The 26,166-nt window shown below is 39.3% G+C and overlaps 2 protein-coding genes across 5 annotated transcripts; one reads left to right on the top strand and one right to left on the bottom strand.

The window, feature by feature from the left end:
- On the bottom strand, window positions 7,831-16,248 carry ANKRA2 (ankyrin repeat family A member 2). 4 transcript variants are annotated; one of them, XM_021380691.1, is made up of 9 exons: window positions 16,195-16,248; window positions 15,301-15,682; window positions 13,391-13,549; window positions 11,948-12,013; window positions 10,563-10,660; window positions 10,264-10,389; window positions 9,797-9,863; window positions 9,625-9,705; window positions 7,831-8,614 (listed from the first exon to the last, which is right to left on the bottom strand). In XM_021380691.1, exons 2-9 carry the CDS (start codon window positions 15,587-15,589, stop codon window positions 8,559-8,561), a joined length of 942 nt encoding a protein of 313 aa, XP_021236366.1. In that variant the 5' UTR covers window positions 15,590-15,682; window positions 16,195-16,248; the 3' UTR covers window positions 7,831-8,558. The 4 variants fall into 4 exon arrangements, with proteins under 4 accessions (XP_021236366.1, XP_021236368.1, XP_021236365.1 ...); XM_021380693.1 differs by having other exon boundaries at window positions 7,831-9,061; window positions 15,951-16,216; XM_021380690.1 differs by having other exon boundaries at window positions 15,951-16,215.
- UTP15 (UTP15, small subunit processome component) lies at window positions 16,313-25,258 on the top strand. Its single transcript, XM_021380689.1, has 12 exons — window positions 16,313-16,583; window positions 17,067-17,159; window positions 17,244-17,428; window positions 18,479-18,657; window positions 19,323-19,448; window positions 20,054-20,189; window positions 20,581-20,665; window positions 22,745-22,894; window positions 23,072-23,173; window positions 23,394-23,527; window positions 24,041-24,099; window positions 24,594-25,258. Exons 1-12 carry the CDS (start codon window positions 16,494-16,496, stop codon window positions 24,815-24,817), a joined length of 1,563 nt encoding a protein of 520 aa, XP_021236364.1. The 5' UTR covers window positions 16,313-16,493; the 3' UTR covers window positions 24,818-25,258.

Here is a 26,166-nt window from a genome sequence, read left to right as displayed (position 1 = left end):
CAGGAGCTTTTAAATGTAAAAATTCAAATAGTTTTAAGCCACAGGTTTAACCCCAGCTCCAGGAACTGTGGCTGGTGCTGCTGTACTTCTTTGCTGTTATTTCCATCAGGGAATTGTAAAGGTCAGATACTCTCTCAGTGTTTTGTTGGCTGCTGGTTTGCACTGAGCTCCACTGAGCTCCTTTTCAGTACATACAAGTAAGACTGTTACCTTTAAGGACACGACTGAGGTCCTAGAGGGCTTCTTGCACTCCTAGCAGCTTGCAGCTCTGTGGGACAATGATAATGTGAACGTGGTGGTGTGGGCCCGAAGCAGTGTTAGCTGTGTGAAATTAGCATCTTATCTTGGCTCTGGTGGTGTTCTGCTCTCATTCAGTGCACCTGGGAGTCATGGCAGAGTGGTGTTGAATTAAGATCTTTCTTGTGCATTGAATTAAAAATCTGTCTTGTATCTCAGGTGTTGCTGCCTCTGCAGGAGTTAAAAGCAGTAATGCCTCAGAGCCACTTCTAAGTGGGTGGGAACTGTTTTCACAAGATTTATTATGGTCAGCTACATTTTAATCACTTTTTACCTTTTTCTTACTTTTTTTTGTTTCCATCTATAGAGCTCAGTCCTTTGACATTTTGTTCTGTAACTCTGGAATTCATCAGCCCCTGCTCAGTTTGAGTCTTACATAAACATGTGGTGAGAGGCAGCACCTGGTCCTGCAAAGACAACGTGAGCACAAGGATTGTGCTTAAGCCAAGAATGAGAAGAAATGAAAACTGCACAGCTGTGGCAGTAGAGTGGCAGGCACATCGGTCTGAGGTGTCTGTTACAAGTTTTTGTCCCTGGGACAGCTGGCATCCAAACCAGCAGGAGGCAATTAATGTGAAAATTCATTTGTTGCTCCTGTGGCTTCATTGCACCACTTGTGTTAGGAATCAGGAGATGGTGCAGCTCTCCGTGATTTAGGGAAGTTTCTGGGTAGAGTGAAACCAGCACAGCCAGCTTATGCACCCAGTGTTAGCCTTCAGCATATGTTGGGGGCAGCGTTTGGATAAACAATACTCATGCACATTTGCAGCATTTCATGCTCCAGTAATTTCTACCCGGAGGTGATAATCTTCAAGAATTTTATTATTATTTTTACTGTTGGTAGAAGTCAGAGTATAGCCTGGAGGTTTCAGGGCTCATTGAGTCATCCTGTTCTACCAGCATACAAAATCCAGATTTGCTGAGGTGCAGCCCTGCACGCATCCACGCTCATGTCCGAGCTGACCTCTGTCAGCAGCTGCAGAATGGATGGGTTGTCATTTAAATGTGTCAGCCCTCTCATGTTCATAGAACAGGCCCTCTACTGCTACCTTATATGTTCCTCACATTTTAGCATTTTCCCATTTTAAATATTCGTTATTCATTTTAAATATTCCCATTTTAAGTATTCTAGGAAAGAAAGCACTGTCATTTGTTTCGAAGTGTGCAGTTGTTTTTATCTTGTTTTTCATTTATGTCCCATCTCTGTGGCTCTCTGATCTCATTAGGAAATACGATGTATTTGACAAACTGTATCAGCAGGCTCTAAGTTGAACTCCAAGAGGAATGTGAGCCTCCAAAATATAGCTACTAATGTAGAGAAATGCACTGGTGTGTTTTCTGGAAGGCTGTGGACTTCTTGAAACCTTCACATTTTCTGTGAGTAGGCAAACAGAATGCTTCTAAACAAAACCCTTTCTGGAAACAATGGCAATGTTGCTAGGCCTATGATCTTACCCAGTATTCATGATAGTTCTTGTACCACAGATAGAGAAAAGTGAAGCAAGCTGATTTTATGATGTACTTTTGGAAGCAGCTGTTTTTTGAGTTTGTAGGTTATAATGCTTAAGACAATGTAGGTGTATCCAGAGGGGAACAAATTCAGGGTATGGGTATTTATAGGGTTTAGCCAGACCTTGCCCGTTTTTCAGCTGTGCTAGAAGCCTGGCTAAAGGTTGGCATGTCAACTTGGCAAAAGTGTTGAGTTAGAGCCATCATATGGTGTGATGGGTCCTCCTAAAGTACTTCTGAGACACATACTGCAATTCGTGTGGAAATGGCACTGGCCTGTTAGCTTCGTTTGCTATTTATGAACTCAAAATGCTAATGTGGTGGGAAAACTTGAGGGTTATGAAAAGAGTCATAAGGCTGTATTTGCCATGTTTTAAGTGCTTTTAAAAAAATAAAAAAATATTGCCCTAGTTGCAGGTCAGGATATTCAATCTGTTGTGTTTTTTAGAGGATTATTTGGAGATTATTTGGCTGCTTCTTAAATGGAAGGGATGAGCAAAGGATCAGCTATGCATTGCAGTCCCACAGTTATAACCCACCTTGTTGCTATGCAGTTTAAGTCTCTCTTTCTGATGGGTTCTGAAACCTGCCCCAATGTGCTGATGTTTGCTTGCATGGCTGGCTCCATCAGAGTTTGTCTGCTGAAAACTGATGTGCTCTGCAGTGCTGTGTGCTTAAAGAACTGCTGGCCTAATGTGGTGACAAATCAGCTTCATCAGAAAGATCTATTCAGATGTCATTCCTAGGTTTAACCCTGCACAACATCTCTGATCTTCAGAGTTCCTGGTGACCAGGTATCTCATTCACCCTGCTGTACATTCATTGCCAGACAGAGCTGTGTACTTCCTGAAAGCACATGTGATGCACAGCGGGAGGTGTGTGTGAACAGAATGGCTGTAACAATACTAATGATGATCTGCCTAGTGACAGCCCTGTCTGCACTGCAGTGATTTATACCATTGTTCTTAAGGAAAAAAATATGGTCCACAGTGCTCAGGAAAATCTCTGCTGGAATGCCCCTAATGCTCAGCTTCCTCTTGCAAAAAGCACCGCAGATTTTAGTCTATTACAGTGACTACAAAGAGACTTTCTCCTTCCCAAATATGGCTGTTGAATAAATTCTAATTAGCACATCAACTTTGCGATGGTGCCTATATTATCAGCCCTAGCAGGGTACAGTGTACCTCCTCACAGCTTGTGGGATGTTGAAACTCTGCTTTGAGGCTCCAGGTGTCCTGCTTATCGGGGAACACCCACCTTCCCTGGACAGAATGCTGGTTTGCTGAAGAGTTTGAAGTAATGACTGAAAGCTCTGAGTTTGGTGCCAGGTATCAGGAGTACACCCTTCTGCAGGAGTGCCCTCTTGGTACCACCTGGCGTGTTCTGTCCGAAGGAGAGTGAGACAGAGGAAACCTTCCATCACCGGCAGTGTTTGCCCCTGGGACCAGAGCAGGTGATCACTGTCACAAGATCCATCCTGCCCTGCCCTGCCCTCAGGTCCCCACTGCGGCCGCCAGCTCTCCAGGGGCCATGAGGACAGTGCGGGATGCTGACGGCTTTTTAAACCAAGGGGAACCCACTGGAGGAAGAAGGGAGATGAGGCCTTGCTCTGGGAAGGTCTGGCAGGAGGTTGCCGCTTTCTGCAACTATCATCTCAGAACTTCAAGTGGGGAATTCAGAGATCAAGATGAAGAAAGAGAGCAACAGCGTGGAGGTGGCGACTGGTCTTGGAGAAAACCAGGGCAGGCAAGGTGGAGCATTACAAAGTGCTCATCAAATTTACATGCAGATATTAATGCTGGCATTGTACTCGATTAACTCTTCGCTTGAATGAAGATGTGGATGGGGATGTCTAGATCTAAAGTCATGTTTCTTTATGAATTACCTTAAAGACAGCATCTTAATTTCTTCCAACTTTATCAGTTTGTTTTTGTCCTTTGCTGTCTTTGTTGGTTCTTCTGCAGTTTCTGTCTTGTCTATTGCTTGTGAGAAAGCAGAGTTTCTTTGAGCTCTATATGTAAAGTTCAGTTTTCTCCTTGGCAGGAGAAATTCCCATTTGTAGCTCTAACAGAGCTGTTTTCTTCTTCGGCTCTCATTTACCTCCCCGCCAGACAGATAAAGACGGTCTGCCTTCACCGTATAGTTTCCAATCTACTTCAGCCAGAAGCAACTGTAAATGAATGCTAATTGTGATAAGCATCCTACTCACTGCACTGCAGGTCAGAGTTCACTGGTTGTGTATGCTCTCTGTAACAGACCACAGTACCTTGCAACATCGTGAGTTAATGAGACAAGGACTTTGTGCAGCTCTGAAGTATTTGGCTATTGTTACTACACCAAACTGTGCTAGGCAGTCTGCTTTGGGAGGCACGGTTCTTTACATCAATGGTTACATACTGCACATTGAATTTAGCAAAAAAATAATTTCCTTAATCAGAAAAGACAACTTCTTTGTCAACAATTTGAAATGCAGTACACTATCATTCACCCTCAGATGTAAATATTCTAATGCTCCCATAAGAAATTACCTTGGAGAATGATTTTGAGCGAGAAGCTTGTAGAGAATTTGAGGTTAGTTTTGATGATCTTAAAGGTCTTTTGCAACCCGAGCAATTCTATGATTCTGTGAATCAACATGGAGTCAGATTTTGATCTCAGAAGTTTCCAGTTCCTCAGGTATTGTGTTGTGCTGTGGGGAGGAAATGCTGCGCAGCACTCAGCCCCAAGGGTTTCAGGTGCTTCCAAGGTAACTCCTGGTATCCTCTCCCTGCACCAGCAGCTGCAGTGACTACTTGCACAGAGCCAGCAGGCTGATACTTTAAAGTATGGTTATGAAATACTGTCGGCTGTTCCCCCTCACAAGGGCCACAGGAAACTTCACTTCCGTGTTCACTGCTTTAGCAGCACAAGGTTATGCTATAGAAAGGGCTCTTAATGCAGGAAAAACACTTCTGAAGGGACAACCACCTTCATCCTTGCACTCATTTGCTGTGGGACACTTAGTGATTATCTGACATTGCTTGAAATTCTACAGAAAAAAAAAAAAAAACTAGGCAAGAAAATTTATATTTTACTATCTTAATCCGCATCCCTCTATTTTTCCATCTTGTCTGAAAAAAAAATCCAGGATACATTTTCACGTAATAGATAACTATTAGTCGATTTATTTTGTATAAACTCAATATTGACTGAAGTTTAAGACAAAATACAAAGCAGGTATTGAAAGTTCATCATTTAGAACAATTACTTAACACAAATGATACAGAAGGAAATTTTATTCCATATGGATACTTAAATACCAGGATTTTACAAAGGATGTCTTAGAAATAGCTGGAGTTATGATATCTCAAGAAATAGTTTGCATTTTATACTCTCAACAAACATGGAAGTTCAACAATTATTTTTACACAGACCATTAAATCTCATGTTTTCCAATATGCAGCTTTACAGTAACTGCCACTTCATATTATTTTAGAATTGCTTATACAGTAAGGCTGCTCCAAAAGTAATGTCTCCTATTTTATTATGTTGGTGTCTGAAGCAAAGGTGTAGAATTGAATTCCTCCATGCAGAAAAAATGGCACCCAGTGACACTCACTGAATCTTGCTGAACGTTTATGAAGACCAACAATGGATGTGAGCACAGTGAGGTGGTGGGTGGTGTTTCAGCGGTGACTGTGACAGTGGTTACCTCCACTGGGGCACATTTTTATGAGCACAACATGCAGGCTCTTGTTTGTCGCTGGTGAAAATGCATAGCTCATGGCAGTGACTATGTTGAAAAAGAGTGTTTTATAGCTGAGAATTTACTCTGTAATAGTGTTATTGTGCTCTTTGTTGTAGTTTCTGTGGAAACATTACTTTCAGAGCAACCTACATATTAAGATTTTTTTTCTAGATTTCAATTAGGAAACAATCTTCCTCTTTGCTTTCAAACCACATCAGATTAACAGTATTTAATTTGATTAAATCATACTTTAAAGTGTAATACAGTAAAACTGCTACCAACCCTACATAAAAAAGGGAAGAGTATAAATTTAGCAAGGATTTCACCAGCACCTCCAAGATAAGTTACATTTTCTTGCATCAAAATATTTATTTCGGGTTTCCTTTTATTTAAGATTTCAGCTTTGGCAAAGAAATGGACCTCCTGACTGGCTCTCACAAAAACCACAAGTGAGAGCTTAATTCTGACATCATACACATCTTGTATACACCACACAAGTCTCATTACAAAGAGAAAGTAGGCCACAAACTAATCCATGTTGTTGTTTTCCCTACATTTTCTCCTACTGTATATTCAGGCATGATAGAATCATTAAGGTTGCAAAAGACCTCTTGAGATCCTCCAGTCCAATCATCCACATACCACCGATATTGCCCACTAAACCACGTCCCTCAGTACTCCCTCTGCCCTTTCTGTAAACATCCCCAGGGATGCTGACTCCACCAGCTCCACGGGCAGCCTGTTCCAGTACCTCACTGCTCTTTCTCAGAAGAAATTCCTCCCAATATCCAACCTGAATCTCCCCCGGTGCAATATAAGCCATTACCTCCATCACTGTTCTATCACTGTTACCTGGGAGAAGAGACCAACCCCCATCTCACTACAACCGGGTCATTGTAGAGATCTATAAGGTCTCCCCTGAGCCTCCTCTTTTCCATACTAAAGAATCCCAGTTTCCTCAGCCACTCCTCATAAGGCCTGTGCTCCAGACCCCTCGCAGGTTCTTTGCCCTTCAGACACGCTCCGGGACATCAATGTCTTTCTAGTAGTGAGGGGCAGAAAACTGAACACAGTACTTGAGATACAGCCTCACTGGGGCTGAGTGCAGAGTGATGATCACTTCCCTGCTCCTGCTGGCAACACTATTTCTGATACAAGCCAGGATGCTGTTTGCCTTCTTGCCATCTGGGCACACTGCTGGCTCACATTCAGCCAAGCATTGACCAGAACTCCTTGATCCTTTTCATCCATGCAATTTTCCAGCCACTCTTGCCCAAGCCTGTATCATTGCATGGGGTTTCTGTGACCAAAGTGCAGGACTTGGCACTTGGTCTTGTTGAACTGCATCCTATTGGCCTCATCCCATCAATCCAGCCTGTCCAGATTCCTTTGTAGGGCCTTCCTATCCTTAGGCAGATTGATGTTTCGCCCCAGCTTGATGTCATCTGCAAACTTACTGAGGGTGCACTCGATTCCATATCCAAATAATCAATAAAGATATTAAACAGGAGGGGGTCCAATAGTGGCCTCTAGGGAACATGCTGAAATAACAAAACTAGCATTTTGAGTATGTGCTGTGCTGTGCTGTAAACAGTATGTTTTCCATTTGTGTATGGAATTACTTTCAAATGGAAAAAATTAAACACAGATGGAGACACAATACTAGAAATACAGCTAGTAACTTACCAGGTCCACTCGTGTTTTTTGAGCTGCTTCTGGAAAGCAAATTGTAGATTGGGTTTATTACCCATTGACTCAGAAAGAAAGGAGGGGCTCAGAGGTGTATTTGTGTGTACAGATGACAGACCTCTAGTGGACACAATTACTGAGTGCTTACGTAAACACTGCATGGGGAATGCATATGTACTGTCAGGGGGAAAACAAACTTCTGAAGTCTATTTAAAAAGTTTTTTCATTATATGTGTAAAAATAGCACATGTCCCTTCACTCAAGAGTAGTTTTGACTAAGTGCGGGGTCTCAGGGAATCATTTAACATTGCCTACTTTTTCAACTATTCAAAACCATAGTGCTGCTCTAGCTCAAGCAGCTACGTTGGGACGCGGAAAGTACCATGCATCAGCTGAAGGCAGCAGGACTGCAGTAGGTTCTGGCTTCTGTTCCCACACTGTTGATATCATCTGCTCAGCCACTGCAGGGAAGATATTTAGGAGCTAAATATTCTGCATCTGGACTTCCTTACACCAGATAAGTTTATATGGAGAACACTTCAGTCCAGTTGTTTCACGAATACAAGAAGTCAGAAGGATGTGGAAATAAATCAGCCAGGAATCAAAACTACCACCAAGGTTGCTACATTTATTACTAACTTCTTAAAAATCATACAAAGACAGAAGTTGACACAATTATATTAGCTGAAGATATTGAAAACAATCACACATGGCACACATTTGAATACCATTAACAGTAAAAACATCTATTTTCTATGGTGATATACCTCAGTATCTAATCACCTTCCCGTGAATATGTGTCAGTGACAGGATCAAGAAGAACACTTGGCACTGTGCCATCCAGTGCACTCAGTGTGAATATTTACACAGTTAACAGGTTTTATTCAGTTTTTCATGCATGACAACAGACCTTTTCTTTCAAGGTTATATAAAATATATTTAAGAAAAGCATAACATCACATATTTCTATGAAAGAGGAAGCATATTTAAAAGCTTAAGTCATGGGTGTCCAACCTGTTGGCTTGCCTAGGCCACACTGGGTGAGTAGGAATTATCTTGGGATGCAGATATGTAAGTTGTTTCAGAAGTAATGCATCCTGTTTATTTCCACAGAGACTACAGCTGATACATAGAGCACAGTAGCACTGTTTGGTAGAGCCACTGACAAGATGGCATGGGGCAGGCCACAGGTTGGACATGCTTGGCTTAAGTAAAACCAACAAATAGTTGAATTGAGGTAAACTTACAAAACAAACATCTCTTTTCACTGATTACAGGCCTAAAAAGGAGTCAAAACCTCTAAGACAAGAACTGACAGCCACAGAAGAGCCAGCCATTATTCCTTGATACTTTGAAGTAGCTTTAATAGATGAGACTCAATAACCTGTTGAACTGAAGCCAAGAAACAATCTGGTTAATCAGGGTTCAATTTTTTAAGTCTTTAAGGTCTGTACTATTTTTTCTGGCAGATGCCGACGGACAAGAATTAATTCACTCTGAGAAGGAGTTTACATCCCTTCAGAAAATAAGCACCTCATATAATCAAAAACAACATAAATAGTTTGAAGGCAGATGGTTTTTGGGGATGATGATCTGTTCTCTGGTTTGAATAGGCATATGCCAAGCAAATTTTAAAACGTATAAATGGCTTATTAGAAACTACGTCTGTTAGGCATTTTGAGATTGAGCTCCTGAAGGAGTCCTACATCTAGATCTCTCCGAAGTTACTGGCTCCCCCACACACATAGGGCCCCGCTTGTAGAAGCTGCATGTGCAATACTGTCCTATTTTGGATTCAGTTCCAGATTCTACAACAATGGACACTTCACAGCTTTCAAACTGAAGGCAGCATGAGGGGAAAAAAAAAACAAAACATGACAGTGAAGAATCTTATCTTTGTCTCTTTGTTTTCCAGAGCCAAATAAGGTAGCCTGATTCATTAATCCCTGCACTCTTTATGTCTGCCTTCAAGGTAAACCAGAGCTAATACAAGCAAGAAATTTTGCAAACTGCATCACGTGCCAACGAAACAGTGCACTGGGGTGAGTGGTTTGGGAGGGCTGGAGGTACTGTTATTATTGCCCAGTACAATTCACAGTCCTTGCACAAGGCTGGGGAACAACTCAGCTCTCTCTGCCTGGATCATGGCTGCAACAGACCTACACATACCCCTGTACGTGCCTATAAATGCAGAACCATGCCAGTGCCATTCTCTCACCAGGGACCTGGCTTTCTGAACCAAGGAGGAAAAATACTAATTTTGTACTGACGCATTTATGTGTATTAAGACTCTGAGGACAAGGATTTTCTTTCAGCTTTATAACGAATAAAACTCCATTAGGCCATTACAGCAGCTGCATGAACAGGAGCAGCAAAAATAAAAATCAAATTGCAATACCTACCACTCCGATAGCCCAAGGCTACAGCCAAATCCATGGAATTATAGCCAGCATCTGTTTCGATAGTTGGATCAGCACCGCTTTCTATGTAAAGCATGAAAACCAAGTCATATTTCTGACAGTGAGAACTGATAGCACATCCATACTGATAATTCATTTTGGATAGGCTGCTTACCAAGAAGAATTTTTACACATTTCACATGGTTCCCATGCACTGCATACAGTAGAGGTGTACCTCCATTCTGCAAAAGCAGTAAAAAACCTTAGACACTTGGCAATTCAGTGGCCTGGAATTTTAAGTCCTTAGCATACCAGTTCCATATCTCAGAACGAGACTTCATGGATTTTACATAAAAATCAGGTTCCCAGTTTTAGTTTTTGACAGCTTCCACATTTTTTCATCTGTTGGTGACACTATAAGCTCACACTTCTAAAAGGACTCAGCATTAGTCTCATTTTCTTTTTTACTAGCAAGTCAGAATTAGCAGAACCAACTTTTATGTTATCAAAGAACATCTTATATAAGTTTGGGAAATCTCAGCTATTTCAGAAGAACCATTTTGAAATCCTAGCCAATGCTGTGCTCTGCTTCAAAGTTCTGACCAAAGCACGCACTGATATAAACTGAAGCTAGAGACTTACCCAGTCATACTCATTGACATCAACACCACAGTCGAGCAGCATTTTCACAATATCTGTGTACCCTTTACTGCAAGCCAGTGAGAGGGCACTTTCTCGCCCTTTCCCCAGAATCTGAGGATCTGCACCCTGAAATAATGGAAAAAAAAAAAAAAGCAAATTAACCAGTTTGTTTTGAAGTGAGATTTTACAAAGAACTTCACTTCAAAGGTTTTGAACATATAGCAGAATTGACAAACTTAGAAAGGGAAAATAAGCTACAAATTAAGAAATTTAAGATGAAGTGTGCTCTTTTTCCTTACATTTTGGAGGAGAAATTCCACTACTGCTATCTGCCCATGAGCTGCAGCCCACATCAGAGGGGTAAATCCTTCTTCATCCTTATGATTGATTACATTTTCTGTTCAAAGCAAAATATACAACTAATTAATCCCTTTGACTAATATATGGTATAAGCTGGTAGAATGAATGCTTAGGCACATCCACTGTGAATGGACTGAGGTAGGAGCACATTCTAAAGTCATTCAAATCTTAACTTTAAAAATAAATTTCTATCCCAGTGGTGGTGCAAATATCCTTGTCACTGGGAAAAAAAAAATGACTAAAGTAAAATTTAGTAGTTGGGTTTTTGTTTTTAAGTTCTATAAACCAAGCTCTGTTTTTACTCAGAAAAAAGTTCCAAGTTGTCTGTAATATGGGCTTTGTATTTGGAAAGAATTCCTGCCTGAAAAATAAAGTAAAAAAAATAAAGTAAAATACTCATTGAAAATTCTGCATTACACTTTAGAAGGCAGTTTTTCAACAGTGAGCCACAAAAACTTGCAAAGAATTAGGCTGTAAAACAACATAGATATTGTTATTAATTGGATTTTTTTTTTGTGGTTTTGTATCTAAATCCTTTAAATTTCCATTCTTATCATAGCACCACAATAAGTAATTCTATCCATTGATACCATTTCAAAAATCAATTTGACATCCAGACAGGCAACTCATGGAGAAGGTATTCAGACTCAGATATTCACTACCTGCTTTCTATAAAGGTTTTAACAGAAGGCCTGAAAACAAGGCTGGTTACTAGTAACAGAGTAACTATATACTGTGAACAGTACTCAGTTCAATATACTACGGATGTAAAAGTTGAATTTTTTTAAATGTATTATTGTCACAACTATCATGCTGACGAATACTATACAACTTGGAATGAGTAGTGCTATTACAACGCAAGTATAACCTACAGCTTAAATTCCCAACATATAATTCTCTATGTTGATCAATTAAATAAAATCAGAAAGCTTCAATTAATAGAATGTGTTTAAATTATAAACAACAACAACAACAACAAAATAATTAAAAAAAATCATGAAAACCAAGCCAACTTTACCTCTTCTGATAAATCTAACATCCTCCTCAAGTTTACGGATCACCTGTATAGTGGGGAAGCCGGGAAAATAAGGGATTTCTCAACTCTCATCAATGTTAATGTTTCATTTGAAACAAAATCAAAGCACTGAGTGAATCAAGTCATAGAAAACAACAGTTCACCTGCAAAGAATAGGTATCTCAAGAGTCTTTCAATTGTACCAGATCTGGAGATCTCTTTAATGCACCTTCAGGGAAAAAGTCGAGTGCAGCAGGATATAAATGCATGAGATAAAGAGGAAGGTATTTAACCTCCCCTCAGACTCACCCTGTTCAATACGTGTGGCCAGATACAACATTTCTCCCTGAGCAGCCAGCTGGTGAACTGATAAAGCTGAAAAAATGAAAGTAAAAAGAGGTAATATGCACACCGGTTTTCATTCTAATGTTTGGAGGTGGGCATAAAACATCCACTGGCTTGAGCTATACAGAACTCAGACATGCCAGTGTAAATATGTATCACCTTTTACTCTGAATTGGAATCATTATCATAAAATGTGAGACCTTTCCAAAGAAGTTCATAGGTTTCCATAGTTCTTTAATTAATGTAGAAATTATACTAGAAATAAAATATACTTCTTACATTGACTTCTCAGAAGGCAACATGGTATCCTCTCTGATCTTTGGTCAGCAACCCAAGATCATGTTAGGAAGTTTATTTTAATTTGATAAATGTTATTTTGATAAATTAAGACTGTGTAATTTAAAAATGACATTTATTATGCGAAGAGATGACAAGCTATCTGGAAGTCTGTCATACAGCTCACTAAAACCCCTGAGCATGACTCTTATCAGCTACAACATGGAAGAGAACAGACATTACAGAACTATGTACAACATGACATCTACCAAGGAAGAATAAAGTGTTGGTTTTTTTTTAATTGTTAATCAATAATTAATAAAGCCATAAAGACAGCAGAATTCTTAAGGAGTTACAAAAGAGAACTCTCTGATTCCACAGTAAATACTGCACAGGTGCATGGTTACAACCTGGGGCAAATCTGAAAGATGCTCAAGAAGAAATATATATTATAAAATGATCTGATCTACACAGTAAGAAAATTAGCTAATGATTACATAAGATGTAAACATTCAGTGTCCTTTTTTTTCTGTTCACTTCATGAAAGCTTGGTTTGTTTTTCAGAAAGACTGCCTATTTTGGCCAGGCTGGGGTCTATGTCAAGATTGTTTTTCCCAATGTAAACTGGCTTTTTATTTATTTAACACTGGCCTTACTCAGTTTAAGATGGGCACTCAAGATTTAAAAGTAATTTAAAAAGAGGGTAGTTCATAGGAGACAAAGTAAATTTTAAAGAAGTAGTCTACAGAGAAAAAGCTTGAAACTAAGAATTAAAAAACCCTTGAATAATAGTGCCTTTCTGATTTTCAAGATGCATGACAACTATGACATTTGCAGCAGTCTGGAGCACTTAAGCCTCATAAGTTCTGAAAATAGTTACATCAAGCACATAAGCTTAAAGCTCCAAAAGGATCAGAATATTTGTCTCTGCTTTTCAAATCAAGAACTGTACGCTTTTCTGGGAAATACACTTCAGTCATGAACTCAAAACAGGCTGGGACACTGTGACATTAGACAATGTTTTCTTCCTATATTGAAGTCTATTAAAGAAAAAAGAAGAAAAAAGCCTGGCAAGCACTGAACTTGCAGTTCACAAAATAATAATTACCAGAAAGGCAGAAGGATACTTACAATTTACAAGCAGAGGTGTTGTAGAGACTTCATTTCCCCTATGTTTGTTAGTTAGGGTAGTTGACTGCTTTATTGGTGAGAAATGCTTAGTAGTTGATGGAGTATAAACATGTCTTACTTGGATACCAGGTGAAGGAGAAGTACGGATGTTGCATTCAGCTACATCAGAGAAAACAGACATAATTTTAATATCAGGAAGAGAATTGAAGGAAAGCCACAGATTCTGAGTCAAGTTAGAAAGCACTGATATCATAAGATCTTTCAAAGACACACCGCATGAGCTATGTAGCATGTGTTTTTCCTACCGTGTACTGTTTTTTCTACTGTGTACTGTGTATTCTACTGATAAACTAAGAGCTGTTTTCAATTCTGACATAAAACAATGCTAGTAGTCCACATGTTAAGTAAGGCAGAATGTCACCCAGAGACAATTTGCTGTCCAAGTGAGGAAATTCTTTGCCTAGATCTCCAACGCATCTGGCATGGATTTATCAGGTATTCCACTCAGCATTCAATACTCTTGCTAGCACTCTCCAGAGCAAAGAACATGATGCAGCTCTGGTCTTCAGGACTTCTTCCACTCCTGTTAGATAAAATTATAACCGCATTATGGATGTCTTATAAATGTTTATCCAGCAGGAACAGAGATGTTCCAAACCGGCTTACAGAAAATGCTACAGAAGTAGCTGTAATGCCAATATTGTAAAGGGTTAAACTCCATTATTGGCTAAACTGATTTAAAACCAGTGTGCATTAGTAATTAGTGACAGGAAACTAACTGACATGCATACACGATTCACTCTATAGAGAACCTCATGGTCATAAATCCAAGTACAAATTTCAGAAGAGAACCATTAGAAGAAGTACATGGTAAGAGGATGAACAGAAAATTCCACTTTGCCAAACAGTTACAGCTGAAGTTATCAAATGAAGAGACTTACCAGGGATTTTTGACCCTGGATCTGCAGGACTACTTCTAAAGGGTTTGCAGTTGTTATCTAAGAAAAACAACCCTATCACTGATGGGTCTAAATCTGTCATTCAGGTCTGCAGCTCCACTAGAAAGTGTATAGGTCCTTTAAACACAGATCGGAGAAATCATGAAAATCCACAGGAGGTCTGTGTTTGTATTTGTTATAGGAAAAGTGTCAGCTTCAACGTAACGAAATGACAAACTACTCAGAGTCCAAAATACTGAAGTAAACACTGAAAAAAAATGCACACTTTTTAAGGGCAAATAGAATTCTTACATTCTTTTTTCCCATCAATACGCTCTGCCATTAAAAAGCACAGATCAATTCTTATGAAGTTGGACAGAAATGGTTAGAGATCAGCTGCAGGGAACAATTTACAGAATCATAGCAGCATTCACTTTCAAACTGAATCAGCAAGTCAGATGATCACTACAGTGACTACAGGCTTTGTACAGCCACGCGGATATGACAAAGTCAACTGCCTGATCTATGTTACTCTCTCATCACAGTGGAAAGATAAAACATGGTCCACAAAGCTACTGAAGTTGAAATGACCACCCAGTGCTTTCAATAAGGTTTTGTAAAGACACATACATTCAACATGGTACAGCTCACTGTATGACTTCATAAAACAGCTTGCAACCAGGAAAAAAACCTTGTTTTTAAAATCTGCATCAGATCTTCATAAATTAAAAGCTTTCTGCGCCATTAGTTTTTCAACTTTTTCGATTAAGAAACCACACCAAACCAACCAACCTAGAAACGTGATTAAAAAATTCCAGGGCAGTAATAACCTAACAAGCATATACAAAAATGCCAGCAGAACATATTTTAGAAACTCTTACTGATTAACACACATACATGGCAGAGGTTTTTTAAAAAAGGTAGCATGATGAAACAGTCTAGACATAACAACTTGTACCATAAAAGTTCAACCTTTAAACAGGACAGATGCCACTTCCAGGTCAGAGTTAACTTGGTCTTGAATATTTTTACTGTCCTCCTCATTCAAAGACTTCACAAATCGCGAGCAGACGTTCATATCAAATCTATTGGGTAAAATGAATTTCATGCCCATGGCCACGCTCTGGGATGGGCCCTCCTCTGTGCTGGAGTCCAGCTGGTGCTCCACCTTGATGTCTGGCATAGGTGGAAGGCTGTAGCTAGTGGTACACTCTTCTACAATTAGCTGGGCCCCGGTATCTAAGTTAGCTGATGATGCCATTGCTTCGGTTGCGTGACGCTTTTATGGAAAATGTTTCCTCATGGTTTCCAGCCAAGAACAGCTCTGGTCAGCCAAGCTCCAAAGAGATCCAACCTGCAGTCAAATACAGATAAGATACTGGTGAAGTAACACATAAAAATTCACTGAGTACACATCATTTAGGCTTACAACTTTGCTTTAGGTAGCTCAATCGTGTAGAAATACCAGTGTTACTACTGCCAAAAGCTTTTAACCAAGTGAATGTTCCAGCCGAATTCCCCAGCGCGGGTGGTGGGAGCTTCATTTTCAGATTTTAGTCTGTTCATAACAAAAACAAAACATACAAAGAACAAAACACATCTCCCCCTCCCCCCCCACTTACACTAGGTGAACTTGGTTTTATCTTCTCAGCATTAGACCTGAAGGAAAACCCAATCGACTCTGCCCCCTTCACGATCCACCACAGAAACAAGAACGCAGCAAGAAACGCAGAAACAAGAACCCAGCGCACGCCTTGTGAGATGAAGGACCCTTTTCAGCAGAGAAGCAGACAGCGGGCGGAGAAAGGCCCTAAAGAAAGCTGCACCAGAACCCTCAGCGAGACCGCAACTCCGCTCCGCGCGTACACCTCTTTGCGACGAGGAGAAAGTGACGTCGTACCGCCCCCAGGGAGTGTAAACGTCACTTCCGCCTCGCAGCCTTGGGATTGGCCAGGTGGTGGCGCCTGTTGATGACGCATTAGCCGCCGGCGTGCTGTTTGTCCGCGAGGCGGTGCGGGGCTTGTCGTGGTGATGCGGCGTGGCCTGTTCCTCGCTGTCTGAGGCGGCACGTCTCAGCTCTCCCGGCGCGTCCCGCTCCTTCGCAGCGTCTCGGCGGCACCCTCGGAGGCCTCCCTTCTCCTCCCGGCCCCTCCTCCGTCTCAACGATGGCATCCTACAAGCCCGTCGTGATCCCGGCGGTGCCGAAGCTCGGGGAGAAGATCACGCAGGACACGCTGTACTGGCGGGGGTACAAGGTGGGGAAGAGCCCCGGGGCTGGGGTAGCGCTGGTAGCGTTCTGCTAGCGCGGGGCTGCAGGTGGCTCTGCTGGCCCCATGTGCTGACTGGGCCGCGCTCGTGGCACAGGGGGACTCACAACCTCCATGCGCAGCTGGGGCAGTCTGTACCCCAGTCTGGGCCAGCAAGTGTCCTGACTGTCCTAAAGTATTTCTGACTACCACTGTTGGAGTAATCGAAGCATTGTGAGTGAATAGGACTTCTTTTTTTTCCCTTTCAGACAAAATGTGTAATTAATGATTTAGTTATTACATGTGAAGGGGAAAGAAGCATGACAGCAAAAGCAGCCTGGGGGAAGAGAAACGTAATGGATGGTGCTTCAGGCATAATTTTGTTCCAAATGGCATTTTGAACTCAGCAGCAAGAAGAGATTTTTCTACACTGTTGTCATTTTTGGTAGCATACCTATGTGTATTTAATTGTCTTTATTTTGACTCTTTTAGACACCTGTTCAGATTAAGGAGTTCGGTGCAATAAATAAAATAGACTTCTCTCGAGTTCCTCCATATAACTACGCTGTCACCGCTTCGTCGAGGGTAAGTGGCTGTTGTGAGGTTGTTATGTTGTCGCTTTTCATCTGGTGCCCCATGGGTGAAGATAATGTCTTCTTGTTTTACTAGATCCACATTTATGGACGCTATTCTCAGGAACCGATTAAAACATTTTCTCGCTTCAAAGATGCCGCCTATTGTGCCACATACAGGGATGATGGCAAACTGCTTATTGCTGGCAGTGAGGAAGGCAGCATTCGCCTCTTTGATATTAGTGGAAGAGCACCCCTGAGGCAATTTGACGGTCATACGAAGTAAGACAGTCTTGCTCTTCGCATGTATAAGTTTGTTTTGTGTGTTTACATACATCTACTTTGCATGTTCCTAAAAATCTGAGCAGTATTAATCTGATGCTTGCAACTGGTGCACATATCACTGAAAAATAGATTTTAAAATTGAGTTATGAATTGTACTAGCAGTGTTATTTTTAATTCTAAATGTGACGAGTACATGGAAGAGTAAGTACGTATTCTAATTCAGGGAGATGTCTGTTAATATGTTGCACAGGCATAGTCTCATGACTGCATATGCAGACAGGCAAATTTTATTTGATGCTGGGAGGAACAGTTATAAAAAAGTGGTTTAAAGAAAAAATGTGAAGAATGTGCATGGCTGGGTGGGGAAGAATTTGGAAAAGGTGTTCTAATGTTCCAAATAGAAGACTGCGATAATATTTTGATTTGACAAATTCTGTGCTTTCAAGATGTGTGAGTGACTTATCTTCATAGAATAGTAATGGTCACACTCCTTCATTGGAAAGCACCCACAGAGAACCTGAGATTGTATTTCCATTTGAGCTCTCTGCTTTTAGATAAGGTATTATCTTATGTCGTAACTCTTAGGTTAACTAATATAAAACTTGGGATACCTGTTTTATGTGTCAAAATCATTCTGTTGTCAGGTTACAGCTATGTTAGTAATTTCAATAGTCATTTTAAGGGCCAGGAAGCGTCCACCCTTGTCTTACTTAAAGCTTAATATTATAAATGCTGTCTGAAGGATTAAGCTAGTACACAGACCTCTAAGTAATAAATATAGGATGTACATCTCTCAAACAAGCAGCTAGTAGGCCTGTAAAACCTTTCACATAGATCTGGTGTGATCCAAGATGCAAGATCTTTCCTGGCTGAAACTATAAAAATTAAACTGTTCTTAACTTCTGAAGTGAGGGTCTGTAGCTTCCAATAGCGAACGCTTTATGCTTTCAAGCTGGAGAGAATGCTTTTCTTTAACAAGTTTTTTATTCAGTGTTATACAAATGACAGTATATTTTAACTTTGGCTGTTGTGAACTTTGGTTTCTAGAGCTGTTCATGTGGTGGGCTTCCTGTCTGATAAATACCGAATATTTTCTGGTGGCGATGATTATTCATCGAGTTTGTGGGATATTCCGAGTGCTTCAGAAATAGTGTCATACAGTGAGCATAGTGACTATGTGAGATGTGGCTGTGCAAGTAAACAGAATGGAGATGTCTTTATAACAGGTTTGATTTTCTTTTTTAATATATGCTTCTTTTGGCTAGAACTGAAGAAAAATGCGGGAAGCTTTTGATACAGTAGCATATTGTTTATTTTATTTTAAGCATGAAGAATGTGTTCTCCTGCTCAGGGCCTTATTTGCTCTTTTGCTTGCTTTTGAAGCCTATTACTGATATTTGTAGAGGAGTTATAAGTGTTAAACATCTTGCTGTACCCTGTTAAGGTTAGTGGGACTGTTCTGACTTGCTTTTGAAAGTTTAAGAAAAGCTGTGATGTGTACTTGAACTGATGTTTTATGATGTTTCTGAAGAGCTAATTCCACTGTAGTTTGTACAGCTTAAAACTTGCAGACTCAATAATGCAGTGACTTGTGAGGAGTATTTAAAATCAGTTGCTTTTGGTTTTCCTACCAGTAACTTTTTATTAATTTGTGCTGAAATTATAAATTCAAATCATATGACATAACTAGTATTTCTGACTTTCGAGATCACAAGGCACTAGGTTTCATCAGTTTTTCTGGTAAATTAACTTGAATAAACCACTAGGATTTTTAAATACATGGTTTAAAGCTGTTTCCGTTTAACAGGAGCTCCTTTAGATTGTAACATGTTGTTGATTTCCTGAAATAATTTAAATTATGTAACTGAAACTAGTTACGGTGTTGTTTCAGGTTCCTATGATCACACTGTGAAGATATTTGATGCGCGAACAAAGAGTAGTGTCATGACAATAGAACATGGCCACCCTGTGGAGAGTGTGCTTCTTTTCCCCTCTGGAGGTATCCTAGTGTCTGCAGGTACTTGAATAAAATTAACTTAGTTTTCTGTGGGCCTTAACTCGAGGACTATTTCAGCTGGTTCCTTCTTGTGTGATGTTTTTGTTTGGCCATGTATTGTTAAGTATATATCAACTGGATTTCTCAGAGATCTTCAGGGTGAAGCTAGTGGTCTTGTCTCTGACTTGCTTTTCTTGTAATTAGTCAAAAAGTAATAGTACATTTTTAATGAAGAGGTACCAACTTAATTGATACAGTGCTAAAGTGAAGGAATGAACATATTTAAGAAGCATTTTGGAAAAGTGTGACAGTATTGTTCTCTTAATCACACACAGCAAGGTTTTTAGTCTCTTCTTGCTGTTGCATGAGAAGTCTTATGGTCCAGTGGCATATAAATCCTTTTTGTATGTTGAATCATTCCGTCGTGTGTGCAAAATGACCTAAAAAAAAGGCAGACATGTAATGTGTCTTGTCCCAGAGGATAGTCAGAATGGACTGGGAGAGTGACTAGGTACAGAAACCTCTGTTCTTCTAAGGTGGCACTGTATCATTGCATGAAAACTTCTTCAGACAAGCATGAATTTGTGTGCGTCTGTCCAGCTGTTCTGTGTGCTTCTTTCTCCTAGGAGGTCGATATGTCAAAGTTTGGGATGTACTGAAAGGTGGACAATTACTAGTTTCACTTAAAAATCACCATAAAACTGTAACTTGCTTGTGCCTGAACAGCTCTGGACAAAGGTTACTGTCAGGATCTCTGGACAGGTTAGTATATTTTGTGACTTTTCTGCAATTTAAATTTTTTAGATTTTTCTTTCCCTTTAGAAGTAATTCTACATCAGCGTGAAGCTTTGTACATTTATTGAGCTTAAGCTCTTTTAGCTGTTAGGAATGTAATTTGTTTGAAAACATATATTGTGTCCAAGGTTCCTTCTTTAATATACATTTGCCTTTTCCGCTTATTAGCCTGAGTGGCAGTGAGAGCTACACGAACCATTTAGAAATGCATATGAATAAGCACGCGTTTGCATGAGCTTTGTTTATGTATTCAGTTTTCTTAAATGATCTCCTGAAGGGTGAGAATGTAAACATTTCACAGAATTTTCATCAATAAAGCATTTGTAACAAGTTTTCTAATCTTTATTGCTTTGTATAGGCATGTGAAGATTTACAGTACAACTTCCTACAAAGTAGTCCACAGCTTTAACTATGCAACATCCATCCTCAGTCTTGCATTGTCGGTAAGTACTTCAGAAATCATTTTAGGCAGGGTAGTTATCGATAACAGCTAAGTCACTGAAGTGATTTGATTTTACTTTCATTGCTATAAGATGTTTCACAATAATATTGTACTTGTGAATTAGGATCATTGAATATATTTATAGAGTAAGACTGCACAAAAATGTTTTAAACATAACAGGTTAATATCCCAGATGTTACTTCATTATATCGGTACAAAATTTTGTGTTTATCAGGGACTGCATGTAGCGTGGGGAAAGTAGGTAGAGAAGTCCTTCTGATTTTTCAGGAGAGTGTTACTCATTGCTTGCTTTTCTGGAACTGTGTATGATTTCTTCTGTGGGGGTGATAAATGGAAAAAAAATAGTTAGCGTTGTTTGAATTATCTAGAATAGGATGAACCTGTCATAGAAGTTGTTGGTGCTAAATTCATCTGAGGAAAAGGAAAAGGCCTGGGTTATGAGCATAAACAAATATGTTCGCCAAGGCAGGTGTTTTTTCCTTTTTGAAAAGGAAAACAAAGATATTTATTTCTCTGAAGCATTTGAGTGTTGATGGATAACTGACCAATTAGGCAAAATTGTGAAGGTCAGCACCGCTTTCTGAAACAACCTTGTCATGATGTAGGCTCTGAAAAATATGTGAAGGGACAGCGAAGATTGTTTCCTGTCTTTGCTACTTTAATGTCCTGCTTTTCTGGAACTGAGGGGAAATGGGCTGTGGAGGTCAGGGAATCTTTCTTCTTGTATTTCCCACCTTGCTCTTCCTCAGAGAACTGGAGCTAATTGGGTTTTGAACAAAGACTGTAATGGGGCATATTTTTCACAGAACCACAAAATCCATATGCTTTGAACTTCTGCTGCAGCTGCAAAAACATGCAGTTCTTGTGGTTTGGCATTTGTGTGGCTTTGTATGTATATTTTGAGACATAATTTTTTGTTTCTGGTTGACACCTGAAAATCACATGGTCACATGAGAACATAAAACTGACTCTGCTGGGTCAAACCAAAGGTTGGTCTGTCCCCAGATTGTGCTTTCTACTATAGCCGTTAGTAGATGCTTGTGTAAAACTGAAAGCAAGAAAAGTGTGTATGATAAATCTCATGTTCTCCTAAACTCCACGCACATTTTTAGATGAAAAGAATGCAGTTTCTGTATAACACAAATAATTTCTCTTACATAAACCTCTTCAGTTTCTCCTTGTACAAAGTTTTAACCTTCACTAAATTCCTTATTAAGGAGTAGAGTTCTGCCTTAAATCAGTCCGATTCTTATTTTCCTTATGGTTTTTTGATTCTTCTATTCTGAATCTGCAGCTGGTATCTAAGAATATGATATACATAGGATTTAAGATGTGGGCATGCCTTGGATTTATTTAGTGGCATATTAACCTCATTTTTTTTTTTTACTTTTTACTTTTTCTTATTGCAGCTGTTGAGCATTCAGCTCAACATGTTTAATGTTTTTGTACAGTTATATATTAGTACTAAAAGGTCAGAACCGACTGTTTTATATGTAGAATCAGAGTTTTTCTCTTCTGCGTTATTTAAAGTTATAACCTTTATCACCAATAGATGAAACCTTTGTTGTGTAGGTAGAACATACACCAGTGACTGATATTTTGAACAATTTTCACTTGCTTCTGGCAATACTGCTTCGTTACGATAGCTTTATCACAGAAATTATTCATGTGTTCATGGATAGTCTGTAGTAGCCAAAACCCGTTATACACCATTTGAGAAAAACTGTTAGAAATATGCATTACTTGAGATCTAGGGGGAATTATATTAATAAAAATTTGAGCCTTGCTTAACTAGTCAGTTGCTATCTCTGTAGATGTTTATTAGAGGCTTATTAAATGTATAATGTTGCTTAGGATTATGGTTTTGAGGCTGGTCCTGTTACAAATGGGGAGTTCGACCATAGGATCTCGCAGAGGTACCTTCCAGCTTAGGTTGTTGTATGATATTGTGACTAGAGCTATATTGTCCAGCATAAAAATTGGAAAAGCTGCATGGTAATAAGACATGTATCATCAATTAAAAAACTAGGTTCCTAACTCTGTGATTTTTACATTTTAGCCTGAAGATGAAACTATAATTGTAGGCATGACCAATGGAGTGCTAAACGTTAAGCACAGAAAACCTGAAGAAAGCAAAGAAAAGTCTCAAAAGAAGAGACAGCCAGCATATAGAACCTATGTGAAAGGAAGAAATTACATGCCAAAACAGGTAGGATGTAGTGAGAAAATGTTTATTGAAGCAATCAAGATTTCTTGTTTTGTATGTTGAGTTGAAGGGAGGGGAGGTACAAAGACATTTAAACTTGTCTGTAGTAATATGTTCGTGTTATGTACCTACATAATCAGATAGCACGTGTCTTACTCAGAACTTGTCTTTCAATTCCAGGAGGATTTCTATGTCAGTAAGCCTGGAAGATGTATTTTGAGGAAATATGACAAGCTACTGAAGGGCTTTCAGTCATCTAAGGCCCTTGATGCCGTACTGGAGGTAAGGCTTTGTTTTTGTCTCAGCAAATCTGTATGCTGTCATCTAAAGTAGATCTTTCTGTATCTCAAACTCACTTCAATGTATGACTAGAATGGAATTAAACCTGTGTGGGTTCTTTGTACGTTCTTTGTTCATTTTGCTTCTTTGCAAATTGATACGAACCCCTGTTTGCTGTACGAAGAAGCTGCTTTGATACTAAACTCTTCTTATATGTGTCCAGCCACACATTAGGCTTCATACTCCTGAAGTTACGGTTGCAGTTATGCAGGAACTAAATCGCAGAGGAACACTAAGGAGTGCGCTTGCAGGCCGAGATGAGAAGCAAATTAGTCTCCTCCTTACCTTTGTGACAAGGTACTATTTTGCCTTAAGTTCTCTCTGACAACTTAAGACCTGTATTTCTTAAATGGCCTTTGCCATAGAGGCTCAGGACATCATGGTTGGAACACTAGGTGTAATCTCATTTACCTTCTGCTTTCTAAAGTGAAGGTCTAGGATTTCAGCTGTAGCACTGAAATGGTTTCTGTTAGCACAAAATGATTTTGCTGATACTATGAGAGCCACAAAGAGAGATTATTTTGCCCCTTTGTCAGACATTTTACCCACAATCCCTTATTTTCTGTTTCCTCATCACAACTCATGTCTTCATCTACCTGACGCTTTTGCCACTCCTCCAAGCCCCACTGCCTTTGTGAAAATGGAAAGTTAAAATGCCATGTGTAACTCTTTTGACTCATATCTTTGACTGCTGTTCTGTGGGTTCTCATCAAAAATTAAAAATTGGTCTGCATGCCAGCATGATAAAGCTGATTGTAACTGTTGCATTTTACAGAAACAGTAAAATAGGGATGTGTTCTAATTTTACAGGCGTGTAATTGAACCTAGGTTTACTCCAGTACTGATAACTGTTGCAGATATAATCACTGGTAAGTACAAAAAAGATTCTCAGAGCCCAGCAGCTAGCTTGAATATAAGATGAGAAGTGCTATGTTTTTAAGAAACTGAACTTTTCTAAGTTTGTGTATAAGTATAAGCTCAGTGGTGAGAAAATGATCCAAAAAGAAATGTTACTGGGTAACTTCAACCACAATCAGTATCTGATTTGCACTCCTCATAGTCTCCAAATTTTTTTGATTCTTCACGTTTCTGCACTTGCATAGTACAAGTGACTTCAGTTTCTCCAACGAGATAAAAATAGCATTTGAGATAGTAAAAACTTATTTTTCTGTTAGTTTGTACTTATATAACTGTGAGTACGCATCAATAATTTATGCTGTTTTCAGAACACTAACAAAGTTGTCTTATTTGCCTGTAATACTGGGCTAGTGCCAGATTCCTTAAATGTATGTTGAAGTAGCCAATACAGTTTTCATGTCTTTAGCAGATTTAAGGATTCTGAATACTCTTTTTTTCTTTACAGACATTTATCAGCCTGTGGTTGGACAGTCAGCACTTGTTGATAAACAGTTCTTGAGGCTTCAGGAAGCCATAGGAAGAGAAATTGACTATCAAGAGGAGCTACTAGAAGTTTTAGGAATGATGGATGCACTATTTGCTACTTTGACTGAAAAAAGAGCTACTTACCTGGAAGAGAACCAAAGTAATGGCCTTACAAAGACTCTTGACCAGGATATGAGTATCTGAATGACATCTGATGCAACAAATAGTTACAAAAACTATGTGGACTTGAAAGAGATGACCTGTTCTCCTGGTAATTTTTTGTAATAGTGACTTTCAAAATACAGCCCTCCCTGTGGAAGTTCTTCCTGGGTGCCATTTTGGAGAGGCTGAGATATTTAAGATGGGAAGAAGAACTTAGTCAAGATTTTCTGTGAAATATTTTTTTAACAATAGGATTTTAAAGTTTCATTCCAAAGCTATTTAACTTTTAAGGCATGTTTTGTGCATCCAGTACTTAGTCATTATTCAATTAAAAGAGCTGGTCAACAATTTTGACTTCTTATTCACCAGAAAATAATTCAGGTTTCTGTAATTTGAACATGTATTCGTTCTTATTTAAAGTTAATCTCCCATCTCAGGTACTTGGAGACCAAGGAATAAAAACCAATTGTGTGTTTGGTATTACTTGACTGTGTTGTGTTTTTTCTCACTGCTTTTTCTCCACTTCAGACTTCCATAAATTCATAGGAAACAACAAAGTAACTAAAAAAAGTAACTAAAGTACACGTAGTCTTTTTTTTTTTTTTTTTAGTGCAGTAAAAGAAATAGGCACTTGTGAATTTTAGATTTTAGGAAAAAATTTGCGTCTAAAGGAACACAAATGCAAGACAAATTCATGTAGTCAGTAAATGGAACACTAGTGAGGAAATAATCTATTACATAAAAACCCAAGAGATTTTGCCTCTGTAATTTTCATTGTCCATTAAGAGTCTAATGTTTTTCATAGAATAGAATCATTTAGGTTAGAAAAGACCCTTAAGATCGTAAAGACCAACCATCAACCTAATCACATAAGCAAGTTCACCAGTAAACTATGTCTCTAAGCACTGCAATCATGTATACCCCATCTGAGTGCTGGGGTGATTGTGTATTTTTAACTCCAAGCAATGTTGAGGTAAAATGGTGTACTGTGGAAAGAAGGACGTACCAAAAGCCACTCAACACAAGTTGAGTGACATGTCCATTCATAATCTGTTTTTGTATTTTTACAGGGGGTTGAAACTAAATTGAGACTCAATATGAATTTCCTTCAAAAGGATTTTGGTCATGTCTGACAGTGAGAGGTGGTTAGCAGTATAACTTGGAACAATTTTCTACTTAAAACTGTACTATCTTTGACCAATATGTATTCCTGGCTACTAGGATTTGCTAGTTATAGTTTGAAGATGTAAGAAGATAACAGGTAATAGCGAGGAGCATGTCCATTCAAACATTAAAAATGCATTTTCTCAGTGCTTACTTCACTGTTTTTTTTCTTAATGCTTAAGAGAAAATGAAGATTTTAGGGTGGGAAGCTCTTCCTTGAGCTGCCT

Source organism: Numida meleagris, chromosome Z (assembly GCF_002078875.1).
Source record: "Numida meleagris isolate 19003 breed g44 Domestic line chromosome Z, NumMel1.0, whole genome shotgun sequence".
NCBI lineage: Eukaryota > Metazoa > Chordata > Aves > Galliformes > Numididae > Numida > Numida meleagris.
The sequence above is the reverse complement of the archived record's forward strand: the minus strand, read 5'-3'. Positions and strand labels throughout refer to the sequence as shown.

What these genes read in the sequence shown, in the direction of transcription:
- ANKRA2 (XM_021380691.1), bottom strand. Translation starts at nt 15,589, where the DNA reads ATGGCATCATCAGCTAACTTAGATACCGGGGCCCAGCTAATTGTAGAA. An exon ending in ATGTGTAAAAATTCTTCTTG is followed by an intron (nt 9,706 to 9,796) that starts GTAAGCAGCCTA and finishes TGCTTTACATAG; the next exon opens with AAAGCGGTGCTGATCCAACT. An exon ending in AGCCTTGGGCTATCGGAGTG is followed by an intron (nt 8,615 to 9,624) that starts GTAGGTATTGCA and finishes TCTTGGCTTCAG; the next exon opens with TTCAACAGGTTATTGAGTCT.
- UTP15 (XM_021380689.1), top strand. Translation starts at nt 16,494, where the DNA reads ATGGCATCCTACAAGCCCGTCGTGATCCCGGCGGTGCCGAAGCTCGGG. An exon ending in CTGTCACCGCTTCGTCGAGG is followed by an intron (nt 17,160 to 17,243) that starts GTAAGTGGCTGT and finishes TTGTTTTACTAG; the next exon opens with ATCCACATTTATGGACGCTA. An exon ending in AGGTATCCTAGTGTCTGCAG is followed by an intron (nt 19,449 to 20,053) that starts GTACTTGAATAA and finishes TCTTTCTCCTAG; the next exon opens with GAGGTCGATATGTCAAAGTT.